We start from the raw sequence: 23,210 nt of genomic DNA, 5'->3' as shown, positions 1-23,210 counted from the left end.
GAGAGAGACCCAAATTGGAAAAAAAGAAAAAAAATGCATGGCCTCCACGTGCCTTGGCTCCCTCCCCTCTCACTCTCAGCCTTCGACTAAATCTCTGATTCAGAGGGTGTTAATGATGCATTTTTTGAATTTTCTCCAGCTGGTTCCCCATACTCACTGCAATAAGTTGGCCTTGAGGCAAGATGTGTAGTGTGAAGCCAACCCGAGAGAGGCCCGTTGTACACCTTGCAAGTTGCAAGTATCACGACTTAATCAAGCGAAAAGGTTTTTCAATTTTAAATTTGCAGAACAAACCTCAGTCCACCTCAAAAGCAATTAGGCCTATGAGGATTTCTCATTCGAAGCTGCGCAGGAGTAAGATCCTTCTTTTCCTGCGCGACGTATCCTCATGACGAGAAACTTTCACAGGTGGGAGGTCGACCCATTCTTCCAAGCGGCAGAAGAGGTGCAGGATTCTGCTGACAGGTTAGTCTCGGCCTCTTGTTTGTACGTTTGTACGTGTGTGTGTGTGTGTGTGTGTGTGTGAGAGAGAGAGAGAGAGAGAGAGAGAGAGAGAGAGAGAGAGAGAGAGAGAGAGAGAGAGAGAGAGAGAGAATATTGTTGTGTTGACACAGGTTGGAATCAGTTTACCGTGCTTGGTTACATGCAAAGTCTGCTGATGCTTGTGCAAATGACAGCATTGGGCTTGAGAACCACAGGCGGGAGCTCAACACTGCACTAGGCACAGCAAAATGGCAGGTTTGCCCCCACTCCAGGTTCTTGTTGATGTATGGGCATGTGAACCTGCTGTCCATTGTCATCAATAGTTTCATTTTAGGTGTTCAGATGCATGCTGTTGGGTGTATAATATGTGAAGCGGCATTTTGATGCTTGTATGTCGATTACTTTCATTCAAAGAACTTAAATGCCCGTTCTTTGTTTGATTTCTAAAAAGTTGGAGGACTTTGAGAGAGCGGTCTCCTATGTTGATGCTGATGAGCAAGATGTCGCTGCTGCAGACAATGCCCATGCCAGGCATAAACAGTTTGTTGATGCACTACAAAATCAGATAACTTTGATTGAGACATCTTTGCTAAAATTGGGTGACATCAGAGATTTGAAGGCACTTCCAGCTGCACATTTGTGTCAAGAAGAGAAAGATAGTCTGGCACTCTTTTTGTGTGGATCCAAGACAAACACACAACAAGATCTCAAAAGGAGTGGGTATACATCTTCTACTTCCTCAAATGGAAAAGGTGACGACGAGTCTTTCTGTACATCGTCAGAATCAGTTAAGAGCAAGAATGACGTGTCTGATTGGTTTTCTACTTCGCCATTCGACTCAGACATGGCATTGAGTAGAGATAATTTGCAGAGATTGGATCACTACTCTGGGCCACATGAACTGGGATGGACAGATAGAAACATTAAGGATTGTTTGAATTTGGAGGTTCATGTTGATCAAAGCACGAAGTATTTCTCTGATCCTGCATACAAACACCTACATGTAGACAAAGGCAGGCTATCTGTTGGTTCAGAAAGCTTGCAGCGGCAAGTTTATGGCAGTTGTAACTTTTCTAAAGCTAGTAGTACAAGTCTTGACAGAACAAGAAATAAAAAGGAGTCAACAAACAACTTGACTTGTTGGTTGCCTTTCACCAAGAGGTTGAGTGCTTTTGATTTGAGACTGTCAAAAAGTGGGCTCAAAAGGTGGAAGGATGGAGATGCCAACTCGAGGGACCACTGTGTATGGCATAGTCATGGTTCTAGTGATCTTGAAAATGTGAGATTTTCTCTAATGTGCTTTTTACAATCAATATGGTCCCTTTACACTTATTATAAATTATGCCTACATTCTAGTGATTGTTGGATGTTTTGTTTGAAATGTGTTGCCTTTGTTGAGCTTTAGAGACTTTACTCTGAAAAAGTTTTCTCAAACAGGGGGAAGGAAGCTCGTTTGCTGGAGAGAGTTCAAAAGGTCTCTACAGATGTGTGGTTGGAGGCAATGTTATTGGCAGCATCATGTTCTTCAATCACTGGAGTAAAGCTTCAAGTGTTTTGCAACATTTCATTATTTCTCGTGCAGTGAGCCCATCTATACATAAAGCGCTTGGGATTCTTGTGACATTAGGGGTTGTAGGTAAATTTTCTCTAACGTCACCATTGCTTGATGTTTTTGTTTATTCTGATTTTTGGGTCTCTCGCAAACATGTTAGAGTTGATTGATGTTCTTCACTTAGCCATCCAAAATACTGGTAATTATTTTGTTAGAAATTTGTATCTCCTCCCTCCCCTTTCTTGCCATCGTTATTCCTCTTCTCTTTCCTTTTCTTTCTTTCCTTTGTTACATACACATTGGCTCGATGTGCCATGCGGACACGTTACTTGGACCTAGAGGCAACCTGTAGACTAGGAAAGTTCAGGGGATTGTCTACACAGTACAAGCACCTTTGTGAGCCTGCTCACAGGACTTGCATGCTTCGACATTACATATCCATTAGAGTTATTTAAGAGCTCTGCATAACCATTTTGCAAAACTGACGTGTGAGGCACAGACGGTTGACCTAGAGGTTTTTGCTGGCATCTGGCGGAGCGTGGTTGTGGTCTGATACTGCCCGAATCATGGAGTATGCTCGCATGGGATAACCTAGAGTGGTTTTGCAGGTGCTTTCTCTGAAATCAGTAAACACTTTAAAGACAGGCAGTAGAGAACTTTCACAGACTTCAAACGACACTTTATCTGCAAATACTATACTTAATAAAACACCTGCGAAAGACGAGGTAAAACTTCCCTTGAGGTGCGTTAGCCCTAAGGTAGCACCCCTGGTAGTATTTCTTTATTGCATTGATATATCAGAGTAAACGAAGGTTCACTAACTCCAAGGGATAAGCCCACACTGATCTGCGTCATGTAGGCCACACTTATATAGCTCTTCCTTGTTCAAAGCAGTCCAAAACGCAAGCTTCTTAAAACAACCAGCTCCACAAAAACATATTGATCATAAAGTTGTCTACAGCGGTAAAAGGTGAGGGAATTTGCCACATTAGTTGCATCCATAGTTTGCTCACAAATGCGTTTGAAATCCCTATGAGATGGTTGAAAAACTCGAGAGTGAATTGTGGTTTCAAACATGACCAAACTTGGGTTGAAAAATTAGGCTGCTACAATTTTGGGTTAGTTTTTTGTGCTTTTAAGCCCATAAGTCCCGACTTTCAAGTCTTTAGTTTGTATATCTTCACGAAGTTTGATACTAATGCATTTTCCTTTGCTTAAATGGTTGATACTATCCTAAAATTTATTCTTTTACAATGATATTTGATTTATGATACTCTTAATGCTCAATGGTATCACATTATGAAAATATTTCTTGCTTGCAAATGCTCCATATAAATGTCAATGGCTATCTTGGACTTGAATGATGTTGTCAAATGCCAAATTTATGATTTGGCATACGGGTCGAATTAAACTTGTTTTAAACTTTTGAACTCGATAGCGTTTGACGTTTGATTGGTGTTTGAAAAAAAATTAAGCTTGCATCCATACAACATCATCCATAAAGTCATCAAGTGGTTGTATATATAGCATACAATGCTCGTCTTTGTCACAAACTGCTGACGTGTCAAGCCACTGAAGAACAAAGCCAACCTGCAAATCCCAGCCGAGGGTCCTAAACCCTAAGAAGAAGCAGCAACAAAATTTTTACCAACTTACAGAGCCTTGCCGAGTGGGACAATTTTAACACAATTATCGACTTATGGGACCCCGTTCGATGAGGCCTAGGTGACTGACTAGTAAAATAAAGCAGGACCCAATCACACACACAGAAGACTTGCGTAGTAGCTAATGGTGTGACACGACAGTACGGACACCCGTGAATCGTGCTATAGGTTGCTGACGTGGCGGATGTACTGAATTTCGCATTTTACGCTGATGACGTGGTAGCTGTACGGACTTCCGTGAAATGTGCTGTCAGCTTTGGACGTTAGTTTTTGGGATCAGATGCGTTTAAAACTTGAAGCTTTTCATCTAATTGCTTTTAGAGGCCAAGGGCCTTTAAATATGACCCATGGGTTCTCACTCTGGCAATCTACACGTGAGAGATGCAAAGCAGAGCCATGGGAGTTGTACCTTGTTGATGCAATATAAAGAAATACCGAAAGGGGTGCTAGGGTTTGGGCCAGTGCCCTCTTGGGGTGGAATTCCGTCATTGCCCGTCTCGTGTGTCATGCATCTCTTTCAAGTTTCTATACAACTGCGACGTTAGCATCATTCATAAAGTCATCAAGTGGTCGTATATATAACATACAATGCTCGTCTTTGTCACAAATTGCTGACGTGTCTAGCCACCGAAGAACAAAGCCAACTTGTAGATCTTGGCCGAGGGGCCTATTGTCACAAATGGGTGACGTGGCATGGCCCTGGACACACACTGAGTCGGGCAGTACAAGTGGCAGCCTGTACGGCAATACTGGAATTTCCGGCGCAAAACGCGATGACAGGATGACGTGGCACAGTGTATGAAAATCTGCTTTTTGCAGAGATGTTGATGGCGTGGCAGCGTACGAAGATACTGATTTTACGCTGGCTGATTTTAGCAGAGCTTTTGGGCCAATTGCTTTATTTTAAGAAGCTTTTAAAGTTGAATGCTTTTGGGGCTTTGCTTTTGGGCATTGCTTGTACCACTAAATAAGTGGGCAAGGCCTCACTTCTGAGAGCATCTGGACGCAGAGTCTGAGAGTGAGCACCTACTCCCTCTCTTGTACTTTGAACACAGATTAATACAAAAAGAAATACCGAAAGGGGTGCCAGTCTTTGGGGCCAATATCTCTAGGCACGGAACTACGTCGGGCCGTGTCGACTTAATTGTGAAGTGTGAACTGTTTTGAAGTGAATCTCTATTGTGTCGCGGTAGAATCTTGACTTGGGGTGTCCAAGTTTGTTACAGTGGTATCAGAGCACGGCCGATTTCTCTTCTATCGGGAAATCCGATCCTTTTCTCGTGACACTTATGGAGTCCGACAGAGAGTAGACAGAGAGCAGTCGAATTCTTTTGCATTTGGGAATGCGAGAGGAGATCACGAAGAAGATTCGCATGAAGAGTACATCCCACCTTGGCCTACTGTGGCTGAGATTGAAGAGATGGAACGTCGATAAGTGGTTGACGACGCAACAAAGACGATGATTAACATTGCAAAGGATCCAGAATTTGCAAAATTTTTGACTCAGCAATCCTTCGAAGAAGTGCACACCCAATGGCAGAAGGCCACAGAGCCACCCATCAAACCAGCACTCAAGAAACCTCCTGCTCCTAGGATGTTTACAGAACAAGAATTAAAAGAGGTGGCTGATACACGGATCAGTCGGCTTTTGGACGCGAACAACAAAGCCAAAATGCATGACAAAAAGTAGAAGAAAGGAATTGACTTCTCGGGTTATTTGGGTCATCCATCTACTTTGCTTCGGCAAGAAAGCAGAAGCAGCGTGTATGATCCGAAGGACTACCCAGTTCTTCTTCTTCATCTTATTCCTCTGACATTTCTTCTAGCTCTTCTGACTCGAGCGAAGAAGACAGGAAAGGGAAAAAGCGAAGCAAAAAGCAAAGCTTTGGGAAGGGCAAGAAAAAGGCAAAGAAGCCTAAGTTTTGCCTAGTTTTTGACAGTTCTACAGAGGACTCATCCTCAGATAATTCGGACTCAGACGATCACCTGTTTTACGCAAAGAAGAAGCATTTCCATAAAGCCAACCAATATGACTTCCTCAAAGATAAAAGCAAGAAAGTTAGAGAATTTAAAGAAAGTGGACAGTCAATTAAGTTTGACACTTTTTCTGGATTCCGAGATGCTCCGAGGGCTTTGGCCTTCATACAGTAGTTTGACATAGCTTTCTCTGGAGGGCATTACTCAGAGCACTCCAAGATTCGGAGGGCTACCTCTTTCTTCAAGGGAAATGCTCGAACATGGTGGTCTACTGAACAAGGAAGCTCAGCTAAATGGTTGAAATCCAAAAGGCTTTTTATTTCTTCTTGGCTGACTCGGAAGTACGAACGAGATGTACGAATTGCTTGGATTCATCTTTGGATGACCAAGGGAGATTCTCCAGACACGTATTGCGAGCGATTTATTAAGCTCTTTTCTACAAGCTTCTTCATTTAAGAAGATCTCGTTTAAAGAACAAATTGAGCGGTTTTGACTTCCTACAGAGATCTGAGATCAGTGCTTAGAACAAAAGTCAAATTCTATTCAAGAATTGATGGGTCATGCGAAACGGGGTTTTGCCATACATTCAGGCAATCTGACTTACCCCACTGATGAGATCTTGACTCAGAGTACACAAACAGACTTCTAAAAATGAAAGTAGAAAGAAAAATAGCCCCCAAGAAAAGAAAGATAAGTATTCACGACCCCGGATCACTCTTCGAGAGGGGTCCAACTACATCAAAGTGGGAAAGTGTTTTGGATGCGGGGAACATGGGCACGTCTCCGCGAAGTGCCCTAAAAAGGCATAGCAAGAACAGAATGAAGGCAGGCTAGAGAGTTCGAGAGCAACTGAGAAACGTGGACGAAAAGGCAAGAGGAAAGCAGGACTGGTTCCAGATTGCATGGGTACTAACCCAAGCACGATGGATGAAAGTATAGAACTTTGCCGAGCTTGGGGCAAAGTGAAAGATCAAGAAGCCTTGATTTTCTTTGATGGAGAAGCCAAGGCCAACTTCATTTCACCTGAATTGGCGGCGTGGCTCGAGATTACACCCGACCTAATGGGACCACAAGTAGAGGCAGTTCTAGCGGCACCCGGCAGGGATGTGGCCATTACACTTGTCATTGGCAAACTTCGGTTGCATTGTCAGGGGTATTTGGGGCACGAGGACTTCTACATAATGCCCTTGAAAGGTTGTGATGTCCTCCTGGGAGTCCCTTGGTACCATAAGAACAACGCCATGGTTGATTATTAGGCGAAGAAAGCGACATTGACTAATAAAAAGGGCTGAAACATTGTACTTGATGTGGAACTGAAGGGCGAGTCTGTCCCTATTGTATCGGCTTTGACCGTTTCGAAATCAATGAAATCCAGTCTGTTTGTTTACTCGATCTTTTTGAAAGAGTTGAATGATGAACATAGGACAAATATGTCTAAACATGATAAAGAACGCCAAGATTTTCTCCACACTCATGCCGATTGCTTTTCTGAGGGCCTGCTAGGCGAGTTACCACCAGCTCGTCCTGAGGATCATACCATTGATTTGATACCTGGAAGTACACCACCGATCCGGCCACCTTACCGTGTGAGCCCAGAATGAAGAGATTATGAACCAATTGAAAGACCTCTTGGAAAAGGGTCTTATCCAGCCGAGTACTTCACCTTACCGCTCTCCGGTGTTGTTGGTTTTAAAGAATGACGGATCTTGGAGAATCAGCATTGATTATAGAGCTCTCAATAAATTCACCATGATATTCTTGACCGACTACAAGGATCCTCTTGTTTCAAGAGGATCGATTTAAAGAGTGGATATCATCAGATCCGAATTGCGTCGGGAGATGTCTACAAGACAGCTTTTCGGACGAGCTTCCGTTTATATGAATTTTTGGTGAGGCCTTTTGGCCTTACCAATGCTCCAGCGACCTTTAATCGAATGATGGACATGATTTTCAGAGAGTATAGATCTTTTGTTGTGACTTTCTTTGATGACATTATAGTCTTCTCCAAGGATGAGACAAAACATAGAAAACATCTGCTACATGTCTTTCAGGTATTGCGAGATCACAAGTTGGTGATCAATGCAAAGAAGAGTGAAATTTTCTTATCAGAGATACACTTTTTGGGACACATCGTCTCAGCAGCAGGGGTGCAAATGGACCCCGCCAAGATTGAGACTACACGTGATTGGCCTGATTTGAAGAATGTCCTTGAAGTTAGAAGCTTCTTGGGCTTATGTTCTTACTACCGGTGGTTCATTAGAAAGTTTGCAGAGGTTGCTTCCCCTTTGCATAGTTTGACACAGAAAGGAGTCCCTTTCTCGTGGGGACCCACAGAGGTGACTGCCTTTTAGACTTTGAAAGAGAAATTGACTTTGCCAGATTTGCAAAAGTCATTCGAAGTATATTGTGATGCCTGTGGTCGTAGTTTGGGTGCGGTCTTAATGCAAGAAGGCCATGGGCCCTTGCGGTAGCAGATCTTCACCGCATCGTTTCTCTCGCGACAGATCAACCCTAGCGTTAGACTAGCGTTTTGCAGATTCTCCGTGATAGAAATACTATTCGCATCAGCGTTTTCAGTTTTGAGCATTTAGACACAGCAAAACAAGTCCCGAACCTCGCAGATCTCACCTTCCCGCAGTAGATCCTTGCCGGACGGTTAGATCAGCCAAAGTTTGCAAATTCAGCCCGGAAAACGCAGATTTCAGCATATGTGTTTTCAGTGTGTCGTGGACGCATCGTCATCGCCGTCGTCACCGACATAGAGTCAGAATTCAACAGATACAAGATTTGCAGATTTCAGCCATTAGCATTTTCAGATTTCAGCCCGTCTCATCGCCGTCCTCATCGTCTTAGACATCCTCGGCAAGTCCATTGCATTGTAGAGATTTGTGCAATCAATAGTAGACCGCTCTCGCCATAGAGAGTGGGGCCTTCGGAGGAGGGTTTGTGAAACGAGCGAGGAGATTGGATCTCCCGGCCACACAGACCGCCTACAGATACGCATCGGACGAACCACCTGACCATAGCCACCATCCGGCAACTTCCCCGTGCTGGGGCCAGCGTCCGAGGACGTAGGCGTGCGCCTGTAAGACCGAGCGTCCGATACCACCCCGCCTCACCTCCTCGAGGTGACCTCGCGCACTCCTAGCCTCATGAGCTAACCACTGGCACTCTACCAGTGGGGGTCGATAACTGCAAATGAGGCCTCGGCCTCCCTTTTATAATAATGGCCGGCCACACTGGTCGAGTTTACACTACGTCCGCCTGGACACTGGACGCCCATCCCGACGATATCTGGACTAGATCCCCTCTCCCATGAGCGAGACATAACATACTTCCCCCCTTAAGAACCATTGATGTCCTCATCAATGAAGTTGGGATACCGAGCCTTCAAAGCTCTAACAGGTTCCCAAGTAGCAAACCTTTCAGATTGACCCTTCCATTTAATTAAGTATTCGTCGTAAGCCTTTTGGCGCGAATGATGGGTACGATGATCTAAAACTGCTTCTGGTTCTCGAGGAATATACTCAGTTTGCATATCTTGCCATACATTTTCCTCGATAGGCACAACAACGTCGGCTTCACCCAATTTCACTTTAAGGCGGCTGACATGAAACACTGGATGTACACTAACATCCGAAGGAAGAGCCAGTTTGTAGGCAACTTGGCCAATTTTCTTTGTGATCAAGAATGGACCACAATATCTAGCTGAGAGCTTATAATGCTTCCCGTTCGCGTAGTCTTGGAATCCTTGGGTATCTTCAGATAGACCCATTGTCCCACATCTAGAGTCCTTGGAGATCTCTTTTGATTAGCATAAGTAGTGACTCGCTCACGAGCCGTTCTTATACTATCCTGAGACAATTCGAGCATTTCTTGCATGTCATACAGGAAATCACGAGCTTGGCGTTCCTTGATTTTCTCTAAGCCAATAGCAATTGGGGATTTAGGTTCAGATCCATACATCAGCATGAATGGGCTAAATCCAGTAGCAAAATGCTTGCTACTATTATAGGCAAACTCTAACTGTGGAAGATACCTTTCCCAGTCAGACTGCCTATAAGAGACATAGGCTCTCAACATGTCCTCTAACGTCTGATTCATCCTCTCAGTTTGTCCGTCGGACTCAGGATGGTCAGAAGACGACATACTCAACTTCGTCTGAAGATGAGCGAACACATCTCGCCAAAATCGGCCAGTGAACTTAGTATCTCAATCACTGACGATATCCTCTGGCAAACCATACAACTTATAAAGCTGATCGACAAATAAAACCGCCAACTCATGGCTTTTTACTGTCGACTTCGTTGGTATAAATTTCGCCATTTTTGTGAGTCTATCGACCACAACCCAAATAGCGTCATTGCCCCGACTAGTATTAGGCAAACCAACGATGAAGTCCATGGAAATACTCTGCCACTTGGCATCTGGGATTTCCAATGGGTGTAGCAGGCCAGCTTTCCTAAGGCGCTCTGCCTTATTGACCTGATATTGAGCGCATCTCTTCACATAGCTCTCTATGTAAGAGCGCATTCTTGGCCAATAGAATATCGCTTGACCAAAGCCAAAGTTCTCTGGATGCCTGGGTGCCCAGCGCTAGGAACATCGTGGCATTCGCACAAAATCCTTTGTCGAATCTCATCAATTTCCGGCACGCAGACTTTACCATTTCTGAACAATAGTTCACCTCTAATGGAATATTGTCGCTGTCTCGTCTCTCCAACACGACTCACTTGGGTCTCCGGATCACCCAAGCCTGTATGCGAGTCATGCCCCGCCTCGACCTCGTTCCATATCTTGCCAAAATGGCCATCAGAATGACATAGCCCTCGGAGAGAGAGAGAGAAATCCGTCGAGATTTCAGCCATAGACAAGGCATTGACCTTAGGAATCCGGCTGAGCGCATCGGCAACTCGATTGCTGGATCCTTTTCTATAACGGATCTCAAAGTCAAACTCTTGCATAAGCTCAACCCACCTAGCCTTCCAGCCTCTGAGATCACTCTGATCACATATATAGTGCAAGGAGTGATGATCTGTCCATGCAACAAACATAGAGCCATACAAGTAGTGCCGCCATTTTCTCAGGGCGTGGATTACGATGTAAAGCTCCTTTTCATACGTTGGATAATGCATCTCAGTGTCAGAAAGCTTCTTACTTTCAAACGCAACAGGACGTCCATCCTGGTATAATGCCGCACCAATAGCGTAATCACTAGCATCCGTTTCAACCACAAACAGTTTGTTAGGATCCACAATGTGCAATATTGGCGCAGTAGTCACCAAGTGCTTTAGTGTCCGAAAGCTCTCGTCGAGACGCTCATTCCAAACAACAAGGGGATTACCTTTACGATGAGGGCCCAAAGTCTTCGGCCCTTTCACCCCTCCTTTTAAAAGTTGTGTAAGCGGAGCAACAACTTTAGAGTAATCCTTGATAAACTTGCGAAAGAATCCAATAAAGCCTAAAAAGGACTTTACTTGGCGTACATTCTTCAGAATGGGCCAATTTCTCACTTTATCCAACTTTTCAGGGTTGACGCGAATTCCATCGCGAGTAATGATGTGACCCAAGTACAGAAGCTCTTTCTTAAAGAATTCACACTTAGAAGCCTTAGCGTAAAGCTTCTCAGTTCTCAATACTTCGAGAACAGTGCGTATATGCACTAGGTGCGCAGACAAACTTCGGCTGTAGATCAAGATATCATCGAGAAATACAACAACGAAGTTGCCTAAAAATGGTCTCAGCAGATCATTCATCATCTGCTGGAACGTAGCTGGAGCATTGGTCAAACCAAAAGGCAAGACCAAAAACTTGTGGTGACCATAACGCGTATGGAAGCCTGTCTTAGGAATATCTTCCAATTTGATCCGTATCTGATGATAGCCTGATCGCAGGTCTATCTTCGTAAAATACAACGCTCCATGGAGCCGATCTATCAGATCGTCCATGCGCGGGAGCGAATACTTGTTCTTGACAGTGAGCTTATTCAACCCCTTGTAATCCACGCAAAAGCGCATAGTGTTATCCTTCTTTCGAGAAAGTAGCATTGGCACTCCCCATGGGGGATTTGCTAGGCCGAACAAAACCCCTGTCGAGATAATCCTTCAGCTGTCGTTGAATCTCGTCCTCCTCGGTTTTACTAAACCGATAGGGTTGCTCTGAGAAGGGTTGACTACCAGCCACCAACTCAATGCCATGATCAACTCCTCTCGAAGGTGGCAAGCCAGGAGGTAGATCATCAGGAAAAACATCCTTGAAATCAGTCATGATTTCTCGGATAAGGTTGGATTCGTCAGAATCCCCAAGTTCAACAGAAGAACATGAAACACGAAATTCAGTGACAGAAGTACCAAGCACTAATGAATCAAACCAAGCAGATGGTACACATTGATAAAAGTCAACATCAGAAGACTTTATTTCTTTATACATTTCCAAAGCATTAACAACTGGTATTGCAAAACCATTATTTACAGACTTCTGATTACAAAGCGACACAGATACATGAGGCATGTTCTGCTTAACAAAAACAAGAGAGTGATGTACATAGTCTATATACAATGAGTCTTGTTTATCATAAAACCATGGAATATCTAAAATAACATCTGCTCTGTACAGGCGCATGATGTGGAAATCCAGGTTCTCTTTGTAATCAGCCAGCTCGAGCGACAAGTCTGGAACCATCCGATTTCATACATCCGTATCCACGCCATGAGCCTTCTTCACGCGATACTCATGGTCACTGTCCCGCATCCGCAGGCTCAGTTTCTGCACCAATTTTGCATCCACAAAATTGTGTGAGCTTCCATTATCAAGGAGTACGGTCACGTCGTGACCATTGATCTTCCTGGGGAAACGGAGAAGATCGTGCTTATCAAACACTTTGGTGCTAAAAGTATAATTAGTGCATGAACTATGCGCTAAATGATGGATTTCAACTTGAACAACATCAGAGTTACCTGCTCGTGAATCTGAACTGAAGGACTGCCTTGCGGTTTCTGCGTCTTCTTCTTCTTGGGGCAATCCTTGATTTGGTGACCCGTCTGGCCACATCCGAAGCAAGCTCCCTTCTTCACTGCATCAACAACTGAAGCATTTCTGGCTTTCTTCTTCTCTTGAGAAGATCTCGGCGGTGATTTGGACTTATGCCGGAATCGGGGTCGCTTCCTCGAAGCACCCTCATTGGATTGATGGTCTGCAGTTCTTTTCTTCTCATAATTCGCTCCATTTATTAAATGGAACATCCCAACAGATACATGTGCACAGCGTGCGAAGAATCCACCTTCCTGAAGGTGAGCGCCTCTTTGAAAGCTGTCGTATATTTACCAAAGATAAAGTTTTCATCGAAAGACTCTACAGTTTGGCATAAGCTTTCAAAGGGTCCATTTTGGCGAAATCCCTCTTGAATTTCACACAAAAGTCAGCCCACGTCGTAGGCTTCTTTGTCATGTCGCACCACCAGGTAAGCGCCTTGCTGCGCAGATAGAGAGGAATCGTTTGAATTCTTTGTTCATCATGCTCCCCATGGAGATAAAAGTATGTGGTCCACTGGTACAGCCAGTTATTTACGGCCAATTCCGTACACTCCTTCTCTTCACCTGAGAAATTTGTAGTTTTGTACGGAATTGTGGCAGTCTGACCAACGTGCGAACACCCAAAAGCAGCAATTTGCATCCGCAATTGCTGGAGATGGGTTTCCCCCTTGGAAATATATGTAGTCGTCGATTGAGCCATATTTTCGAGAGTAGAAAGTCGGGAACTCAGCCCTTGTACGACCCCTTCGAGAGAGGCCAAGCGAAGGTTCGTCTGAACATTCGCGTTTTCCAGAGCGGTGACACGCTGGTCGAAACTCTGGAAAGTACTTGTAATCCATGTGTAGAGAGCATGTGTGAATGGAATTTGGATATTACGTGGTGCGTCGTCACGCTGCACATCTGAGCTAGAGGAATCCATGTCAAAAGTGTGTGAAAAACTGGAATTTTCATGCGAAACTGAGCCTTTTCTGCACTTTTCAATCGCGAAAAAGTGAAGTTCGAGGAGCTCCACGTGCTGGCGTGAGCGTCTGAAGGCGAGCAGGTGATGGTGGGAGCGCGGGAGTGAGAGCAGGTGAGAGAGGGAAAGCTCAGGTGACGAGCAGAGGAGTGAAAAGAGAGATCTTTGCAGACTTTTTTAAGTCTCTGTAAGTGAATTTTTGTAATAAGTTGCAGGGTTCACACTCTAAGTTAAAAAATTTAAAGTGTCCAGACTATACTTAAAAAAAAACCTCGAGTGACCAAGTCACTTTAAAAAAGTCCTTGGTCATGTATTCAAACAAGGCAGCGTAAAATAAACTCTAGCGCTGGCTGAGGAAAAAAAATCGAGCGCAAGCAGCAGATGACGCGTGGGAGGAGAGGGAAAAATCCAGGTGTGTGCCCGCTTGTGCAAACCACGCAAGAAAAATAACACGCTGGCATTCTCTCTCTCTTCTTGCGCTTTCTCTCTCCTCTTACGATTTCTCTCTCTCTCTCTCTCTTCTTTTGCAGCACAAGACCTTTGCACTGCATACAGAGAGCAGCCCTCTCTCTTTGCTCCACTCTTCGCTCCACACTGGAGGCAACAGAGAAGGAGAGTCAAGCAGCCCTCTCTCTCTCTCTCTCTCTCTCTCTCTCTCTCTCTCTCTCTCTCTCTCTCTCTCTCTCTCTATGCTTCGCATAGAGAACATTACAGAGAGTTCTAACTGTATACTGATTTTTAAACTAAAATCAGCAATTCAATAAGAAATTCACTAATTTTGTCAAAAATCAGTAAATTTAATAAAACACTCATACTTCCCAGCTTTTCCGCCCGCTAAATTGCTGAAATTTATAAAAAAATCAGCAAAACACACATTAAATTTCACCTGCAATTATGCTCATGAGAAGAAAACAATTGATTTAACATTTATATCATCAAAAATGGCATCAAATGGTAATAATCCGAGTCTAACCACGTTGTAGGTGTGCACATAGTCCTTCGTGCAGCCAAGCCGGCTCTGATACCATGAAACGAACGAGGAGATTGGATCTCCCGACCACACAGACCGCCTACAGATACGCATCGGACGAACCACCCGACCATAGCCACCATCCGGCAGCTCCTCCGTGCTGGGCCAGCGTCCGAGGACGTATGCGTGCACCTGTAAGACCGAGCGTCCCATACCACCCGGCCTCACCTTCTCGAGGTGACCTTGTGCACTCCTACCCTCATGAGCTAACCGTTGGCACTCTGCCAGTGGGGGTCGATAACTGCAAATGAGGCCTTGGCCTCCCTTTTGTGATAATGGCCGGCCACACTGGCCGAGTTCACACTACGTCCGCCCGGTCACTGGACGCCCATCCCTACGATATCTGGACTAGATCCCCTCTCCCGTGAGCGGGACTTAACAGTTTGACAACTTTTTTGGTGTCGTATTCTTCTCTCTCTATCTCTCAGTCTCAGCACCTTCATTCACAGTGTTTGCATGTTTGTGATCATTTGCACTCTCTCACTAAAGGAACGGAAAGCTCTCCCTTCTGTAAGTAAAAGGAACCTTGAGCACAATTCGGAGCACTCATCTTTAGCAAAGTTCAACGTTCACTTCTGCTGCACCTTACAGATGGCCAGGGGGCTCATCGCAATGACCTTGGACACCATCTCGAAAGATTCAAACTCTATCTCATAGTAGCCCTGCCCGAGAAGCTGAACGTTGATGATCTTGCCCACCTCTGCTAAAAGGTGGACTTGGAGGAGATCTCGCACCTCCCCTCTGCTAGGTCCAATGCTGATAATCTTGCAGATAACGGAGGTGGCTTGAAGGCACGCCACCTCTGCCTCTAATCTCACTTGCTCTGTCGGCGAAAGAGCAAGTCAGCTGGTGGGTTCCGTAGAGTCGGGCGAGGGGGCTTTTGTCGAGTTTCTCGGAGGCTGAGTTGAGCCCTCCATATGTGTGTGCTGCTGTGATGGCAACGAAAGAGGATCGAAGGCGTCGAGCGAAATGAGACGACAGACTGAATTGATGTCGCTGGGAAACACCACCAAGGGCAAGCTCGGGAGAGCAACCCATAGAGCAGCGGGAAGAGGGGGGGGGGGGCGGATGGCGAACGCGTACGGCAGCAACAATGAGCGTTACAATCCAAGATTTGTGCTGATACCACACAAGGTTACTTTACTTCACTTGAAAAGAGAACTGAACTGAAAACAATGAGAGAGAGAGAGAGAGAGAGAGAGAGAGAGAGAGAGAGAGAGAGAGAGAGAGAGAGACGACACCGCATGTCGGGTCCCAACCACCCTCAAGGCCCCTCTTGCTATGTTGCGAGAGCAAGTACTTTCTTTATTTCTTGCACAAATTGCCGATACAATGTCCTAAATGTTGAGGTGCTTGACGAGTACTTAGATGCTGAAGTGCTGAGGTACTAAAGGGCACTTGCTGGAGATGCTTGGTATTGTTGAGATACGGAGGGGTACTGGTGCAGATATTAAGGGGTACTGCGGTGGATACTGGGTACTGCTGCTAGAGATGCTTGGTATTGCGATGACGACCAGGTTATGGGCTGATCCGCTATTGCCGGTGGCGGCGATGGCTGAAAACTGAAAAATGCTGATGTAGATGATGGCTGGAATCTGAAAATGCTGAGATGCTGCTGCCGATCTATGCCTACGAGACGCTAGGGCTGGTTTCTGAAAACGCCAGTACTAGGGGCTGAAAACGCTGATGGCGGATTCCCAAAACGTTGAGGGTTGAGTCCCAAAAACGTTGGGGATGCTTGAGAGAAAACGTTGGAGGTGCTTTGGCGTGTACTGCGGGTACTTTGACTTCTTCTCCGGCTTCCTGTGTCTCTTCTGTAGCGCCAAGGGGCTGCTTATGTATGCTCTACAAGCTGGGTTGAGCAATATGAGAAAATCAGCCCATGATTTCATGAGAAGCCCAAAAGTCACTCAAAATTAAATGCACTTATAAGAGGTGGTTCCCATGCGGTAAGGTGATGTTTGCATGTTGTGCAATGCTTATGCTTGGTGCTAAATGCTGTACTTTGCAAGAGTGGGTAGGCAACTATGACTTGCTTGTCTACGTGGCGCAAGTGCAGTGCGAACATGACACTTAAAGTCACTCCGCAAAGTACTATCAGCAGCGTGTGAGCACCCTCAAAATCTTGGAGAGATATTGGTTGAATCTGTTCTCTTCTGGGCAATTTGTGGCAAAGGAGTGGAGTGACTCCCCTCTTCTGTAGCACACACCGTATAAGAGTCAACCCGTTGATTCGACTTGTTGTTTTGGAAATGGCACAACTAAACCAAAAGCCTTAAGGGGAAGCTCTAGTATTTGAGGAGTATGTGCCAGGTCTTCCTCCTCCATCCGCTTTTTATTAAGGGTGGATCAATTTGAACTTGACCAAATACTTGTGGACCAGCTTATCCTTCGCTTTCCGTTCCTTGTGCACTAGGATTTGATCGGATATAAGAATCTCTTTAGTTTCTTCTAGCCCCGGTTGCTCCTTTGTCTCCTTGTCTTGCTACATGCTCGGTGTCACGTACGCACTTCACTTGCGCTACGTGGACATGCTTCTGCTACAGTCTAGCATGAGTCTTAGCTTAGGACCTAGTCTGACACTTTTGTGAGCCTCTAGCAAGACGTGCATGCCCAGGCCGTTCATAGTTGCATACCCTCTCTTGCACAGTACAACATTTCAGCATGTAAGCAATTTGCCGCGTGAACCACCTCTTAGCAGGGTATTTTTAATAAGTGATTTTCAGCCTAATTATCCCTTGGTCGTGGGGCTGTTTTTGTCCCTGCTTGACCCAGCCTTTTGCTCCTATATAAGGAGCCTATAGGGCACTAGAGGATGCAGAAAACACTGGAGGCAGAAGAACCCCTGAGCACCAAGCATGACCCAGCAGAACTCCAGGGTTTCCTCAGCATGAATCAGCCGAGAAGAACCAGCGTTTTCAGCCAGGAAAGCCAGCGTTTTCAGGCCAAGACAGCCGGCGTTTCCAGCCTTTGATCGCCATCAGCCTTCAGCCCCTAGCTTCGCCATGGTTGCAGATCCTAGCCATCGACATCGCTAGCAGTTTAAGTATTCAGCCATATCCTCGGCGTCGTTGTCGTCGTCGTCGTCGACATAGTACCCCAACACCTAGTACCCCTTGTGCCTTGGCTCGGCCCTTGCCTAGCTCAGCATAAGGATCCACAAAACCCATCAAAACCTCGTCGTCGTCGTCGACATAGATCCATCAGTACCTCGTCGTCGTCGTCATCGTCATCGTCGTTGACGTAGACCCATCAGTACCTCGTCGTCGTCGTCGTCGTCGACATAGAACCCATCAGTACCTCTGAACACCCATCAGTAGCTTAGTACCCATTAGTAGCCTCAATACCCGTAGTACTCCAGTACCCTTCAGTATCTCAGTAGTACCCAGCTTGAGTAGCATGAGTACTCATTGGCATCAGCATCTCAACGTTTAGCATCATTGTATCAAAAGTACTTGCTCTGGCTATGGCAACAAAGCAAGGGGGCCCTTGAGGGTTTGGGACCCGACATTCGGTGTCGTCTCTTTTCTCACTTGCTCTTGCGTCTCTCTTTTTCATTCAATTCAATTCAACTCTTTCAAGTAAAGTGTCCCTTGTGTTTGTGCGGAGCACTAGACCCAAGCTAAATCCTCAAACACTTCCGTTGCACCTGACATTGGGAGGGATTGGCTAATAAGTTCGGGATAGGGGCACGATTCTTGGAGGAAAAAAAAACTAGGAGAGGTTCTTTGGGTTCTTGGTTCTGCTTGGGTTTTTAGTGGTTCTTCCCTTGAGTTCGCGAAACTGAAGCACGCACAAAGCTTTGATACCAATGTTAGGTGCAACGCACACAGAGATCTGATACCAATGCCAGATGCAGCGGAAGTGTTTAAGGATTTAGCTCGGATTTAGTACTCCGCACAAACACAAGGGACACTTTACTTCACTTGAAAGAATTGAATTGAATTGAATGAAGAGAGAGAGAGAGAGAGAGAGAGAGAGAGAGAGAGAGAGAGAGAGAGAGAGAGAGAGAGAGAGAGAGAGAGAGAGAGGACACGGTATGTCGGGTCCCAAATCCTCAAGGGCCCCCTTGCTGTGTTGCCAGAGCAACTACTTTTTTTATTCTTGCAAATGCTGATACAATGACTAAATGCTGAGATGTTGATGCTACTGGGTACTGATGCTACCAATGCTGGGTACTACTGAGGGTATTGCGGGTATTGAAAGTACTGAGGGGTACTGATGGGTACTGTGGGTATTGAGGGGTGCTGAGGTACTGATGGGTTCTGTGTCGACAACGACGACGAGGTACCGATGGGTTCTCCGTCAACTTCGACGACGAGGTACTGATGGGTTCTGTGTAGCATCTCAACATTTAGTCATTGTATCAACATTGTGCAAGAATAAAGAAAGTACTTGCTTTGGCAACAGAGCAAGGGGGCCCTTGAGGGTTTGGGATCCGGCATACCGTGTCTTCTCTCTCTCTCTCTCTCTCTCTCTCTCTCTCTCTCTCTCTCTCTCTCTAGTGTCTCTCTTTTCACTCAGTTCAGTTCTTTCAAGCGAAGTAAAGTGTTCCTCGTGTTTTTGCAGAGTACTAGATTCGAGCTAAATTCTTAAACACTTCCGTTGCACCTGACACTTGGACACTCCAAGGGAGAAATCAATAGCAACACACGAACAAAATCTGCAAATAAATGAACTTTACTGAGAGAGAAAGAAGAGGAGAGTCGACATGGAATGGCGGAGTTCCGTCCTGAGGTGCCCTGGCCCCAAAGACTGGGGCCCCTTTTGGTATTTCTTTATTATTGCGTTGCAAAATTACAACTTCCTGAGGGTCCAGCTCTCTCTGAGACTCTGCGTCCAGATGCCCTCCAGAGACTGACCTCGGGTCACTTAGAAACAATACAGGGGATGCCCAAAAGTAGAGCCCCGGAAGCTATGTTTCAAAAGCTTCATTTCCAAAAGCATCTGTTCCCAAAAAGCATGCGCCAAAACTGGCAGCAATCAGCCAGCTCAAAAGGCGGAATTTTCATACAGCATGCCACATTGCACCTCCAACGCAATTTGCAAAAATTTGCCCCGCCCTCACGCTTTTGTAGTTTTTAGGGTTTAGCCCCTCGGCCGGTGCTCCATAAGTCCTTCGAGTTGGCGTTGGGTTCGGTTTTTAAATTCCTAACCCCTTTTTAGGCCCCTCTGGCATAACCTCTGAATTTCTTCTGGGTTAGAGCCCCTTGTCCTCTCGGCCTCCTCCTCTTGGGTTGGGCACGCCTTGTCACCAACTTGTTACATGTCCCCTAGCACCTCACTTTGAGAGCTCTCAATAGACTCACACGAAAAGCATTGTGAATCTTTAAAGTATGTGGCAACTTCAGTTTGAAGGACACATTATTAATCTTTTTCCGAAACCTGGAAGGACCCATAGTATTGCATACTTACCTTTGAGCAAAGCCTCTCCTTACCCTTCCTCTTTCTAAGGCGTGCCGTCTTAAAACAAAGAAGCACCCAATCATTCTCCTTCAATCGCAAGTCGCGTCGATGCTTGTCTGCTGCCTTCTCCTGTCGTGTGCAAGATTCGTGCAAAGCCTCCTCGACCTTGGCAAAAGCAGTCTCAAGATCCTGTACAAAATGATCAGTTTCAAAATCCTTGTCCTTGGTGCACAAAATAGGTGAAACCTTTTTGTCACCCTTGACAATGTCAATGATGCCTTCCCAATTAAAGTGTAAGTAGTGTTCTCATAAGCAAACTTCACCAATGGCAAATACTTCTCCCACTAAGACTTATTTTGAGAGAGAGAGCACATCCTCAAGTCTAAAACCTCTGAGTTGGCCATCTCTGACTATCCATCGGTTTGTGGATGAAATGAAAAAAGGGAGTTTGAGCATAGTTCTCACATTCTCACAAACTGCTCTCTAAAACAAATTGGTAAATTGGGTGTCTCTATCGGACATGATAGACTTAGGCATCCCATGCGAACAAAAGATGTGCGAACATTGTGAGATGAAATGTTTCATGGTTTCGTCTGTTTTAGGGTTTTGAGGTTTTGAAACATTCCATTTTTGGGCAAGAAAAAAGAAAAAAGGGTTTTGTAATAGTATGTATTTATCTATTTAATTTTCTATTTATTTATGTCTATATTTATTTGTATATACACACACATATAAGTATGTGTGTTTATGTACACAATGCACACCCACATCTATATTTATGAGCTTACACATATACGTGTGCGCGTGCACGTATAAGTGAATAAAGATACACATACATAAACATTTATTTCTTTCTACACGAATTAGAGAGACACAGGAAGGTAGAGATAGAGAGATTAAGTGCTTAGTGTGTTGCAATCCTGAGAAAGCAAAAATTGTATCAATTTTCTTGCATGAGAAAAAGCCCAAATCTATTCTTTTGTTTGTGTCTACTAAAACTCTATATTTTTGTATCATTCTGTCGCTAAATTTGCCCAAACCAGCTGAATACAAAGCTCTTGTTACAAAGGTTGAAACCTGAAAGTTTTAGTTGTTTCAACAAATTTTGCATTTGGGTTGTTTGGTTGAAACCTTTCAGGGTGGTTTTGGGACTGTGAAACGCATGATTTGAAACAAGCTTCATGTCTCAGCTGTTTCATCAAAACGATTCACACGTTTTTGGGGTTTCAAGGTTTTAGAGCCGCGAAACACATTTTTATCTCACACTATGTGAGACAAATAGCTTTGCGCAATGATCGGCCTCCATTGTCTTCTTCATTGGTACATAATGAGCTTTTTTGCTGAATCTATGAACAATAGTCCAAGTATCAGCATGCCCTCTGAGTCTTGGGAAGATAAACAAAAGTCCATTGCTATACTTTCTCGTGGTCAAGCTTGGAATCGATAAAGGCTGTAGGAGTCATGGCTCTTTGTGCGTGTCATATTTCATTTTTTAACATACCAAACAAGTACGCACAAACTCATCGTTCTTGAGCTATGGCCAATATAAATATCTCTCAACACCCTTCGGTGTCGCCTCTATGCCCATGTGGCCAACAAAAGGAGGATTGTGACACTCCGTCAACACCTTTGGCCTCAAATCACGTGTCACATACAACATGGTCTTTTGCATAAAAAACCCTTCTTTGAGGGAGTGCCTTGAAACTGTCTCCCCACTTTGTACCTTTTTGAAGATCTCACCAAAATCCAATTTGTTAGCATATTACTCCTTTACAAAATCCTAATGATGCATTGTAGTGACAACGGATATCTGTGGCTTGCGTGACAGAGCATCTGCCACTACATTCTTCTTTATGTTCATATATACTATCTGGAAATGAAATAACTATAGTAAACTTTGATGATCCGTGCACACTGCCCGGAGCAAGTAATGCCTCCATTGAGTCAAAGCATGAATAACTGCTAAGCCTGATACGGTCTGTTCTTTTCAGTTGGCACATGGTGCCGTCCCGTTACATAACATTCAATAGAAACACACAGATCAGGTAGAACGCCCTCACACACCCCACCTGTAAGTAAACACACAGAACACACCCGCTCCATGCACAAGCAAAGCCCTCATGCACATGCAAATACACAATCGTAGAAGAACTCACACACAAGCAGGCATATAAAAACAAGCCGAAATTACATACCTGTGTAGAAAAGAAAGACGAAGGAAAGCAATGAAAAATGTCGTAGACATCACAAGCGACTCTCAGATGAAAGGGATGGAGGGGAAGGAAGGAAGAGTGGGAGAGGGCTGTCGAACCGCTGTACAAGCAGCAGGGGCGCGAAAACCATGTCGGCACTCGGCAGGGTAAAGCCCAGTGGGAGAGGCAGCACCTTTGCACACCAAGTTGCGGCAGGGGGGGGGAGCGAGCGCCCCCCCCCCCAAAGCCGCCTTGTAGAACCTATTATTTTGTCTGAATGCAGGTAAACAGCATAGTTTGATGTCTTTATTTGTCTTTTTTGTTGTACGTGCTCTGTGCAGCTAAATGATATTACTGCTCATAATTGGTGGCATTTTTAGTTCTGCAACGTACTATGTTGCTAATAATATCTTGAAGTTGATTGCAGGTCTTGTTCTCTTCCGGGTGACATGAATTCTTTTTTTATACACAAGAAGAAGCTAGCTGTAAATCATTTGTCAGTGAACATTATCTATAATCTACACCTCTGCCGGAAATTGCTCGGAACAGGGGTCCCATATATACAGCATCATCTTCTGTCTCATGTCTGTTGAAGCTGGTGTCTTTCCTAGGAGGTCAGCTTAAATCCTGGATTCATATAGGTATACCTTACTCATAACAGGGGACATCTCTTGTAAGCAATGGACTGTTCTTGTACAGAAATAAGGGTCCCCTCATCTGCTTCTCTTTGAAAGGTGGAATTGTGTAAGATTTTTTCCTTGTATGCATGTGCAGTATAATGGACAGAATCTGCTGGCCAACAATGAAATTGGTGCTGGTGTCAAATATTCATAACTTGCTTCTCTGGCTTATTACCTGTTGACATGATCAGAATTGCCAAATATGACACAAAGTTGTGGTGGTAATTTGGGATGAAT

The 23,210-nt window shown here is 44.9% G+C and overlaps 1 protein-coding gene across 2 annotated transcripts; it reads left to right on the top strand.

The window, feature by feature from the left end:
* Window positions 1-277: 277 nt before the first annotated feature.
* LOC147442686 (uncharacterized) lies at window positions 278-23,210 on the top strand. Of its 2 annotated transcripts, XM_086528783.1 has the most exons (5): window positions 278-465; window positions 615-738; window positions 935-1,762; window positions 1,921-2,119; window positions 22,721-23,210. In XM_086528783.1, exons 1-5 carry the CDS (start codon window positions 389-391, stop codon window positions 22,744-22,746), a joined length of 1,254 nt encoding a protein of 417 aa, XP_086384909.1. In that variant the 5' UTR covers window positions 278-388; the 3' UTR covers window positions 22,747-23,210. The 2 variants fall into 2 exon arrangements, with proteins under 2 accessions (XP_086384909.1, XP_086384910.1); XM_086528784.1 differs by lacking the exon at window positions 278-465 and having other exon boundaries at window positions 999-1,762.

This window comes from Adiantum capillus-veneris, chromosome 14, assembly GCF_014529385.1.
Source record: "Adiantum capillus-veneris isolate H3 chromosome 14, ASM1452938v2, whole genome shotgun sequence".
NCBI lineage: Eukaryota > Viridiplantae > Streptophyta > Polypodiopsida > Polypodiales > Pteridaceae > Adiantum > Adiantum capillus-veneris.
The sequence above is the reverse complement of the archived record's forward strand: the minus strand, read 5'-3'. Positions and strand labels throughout refer to the sequence as shown.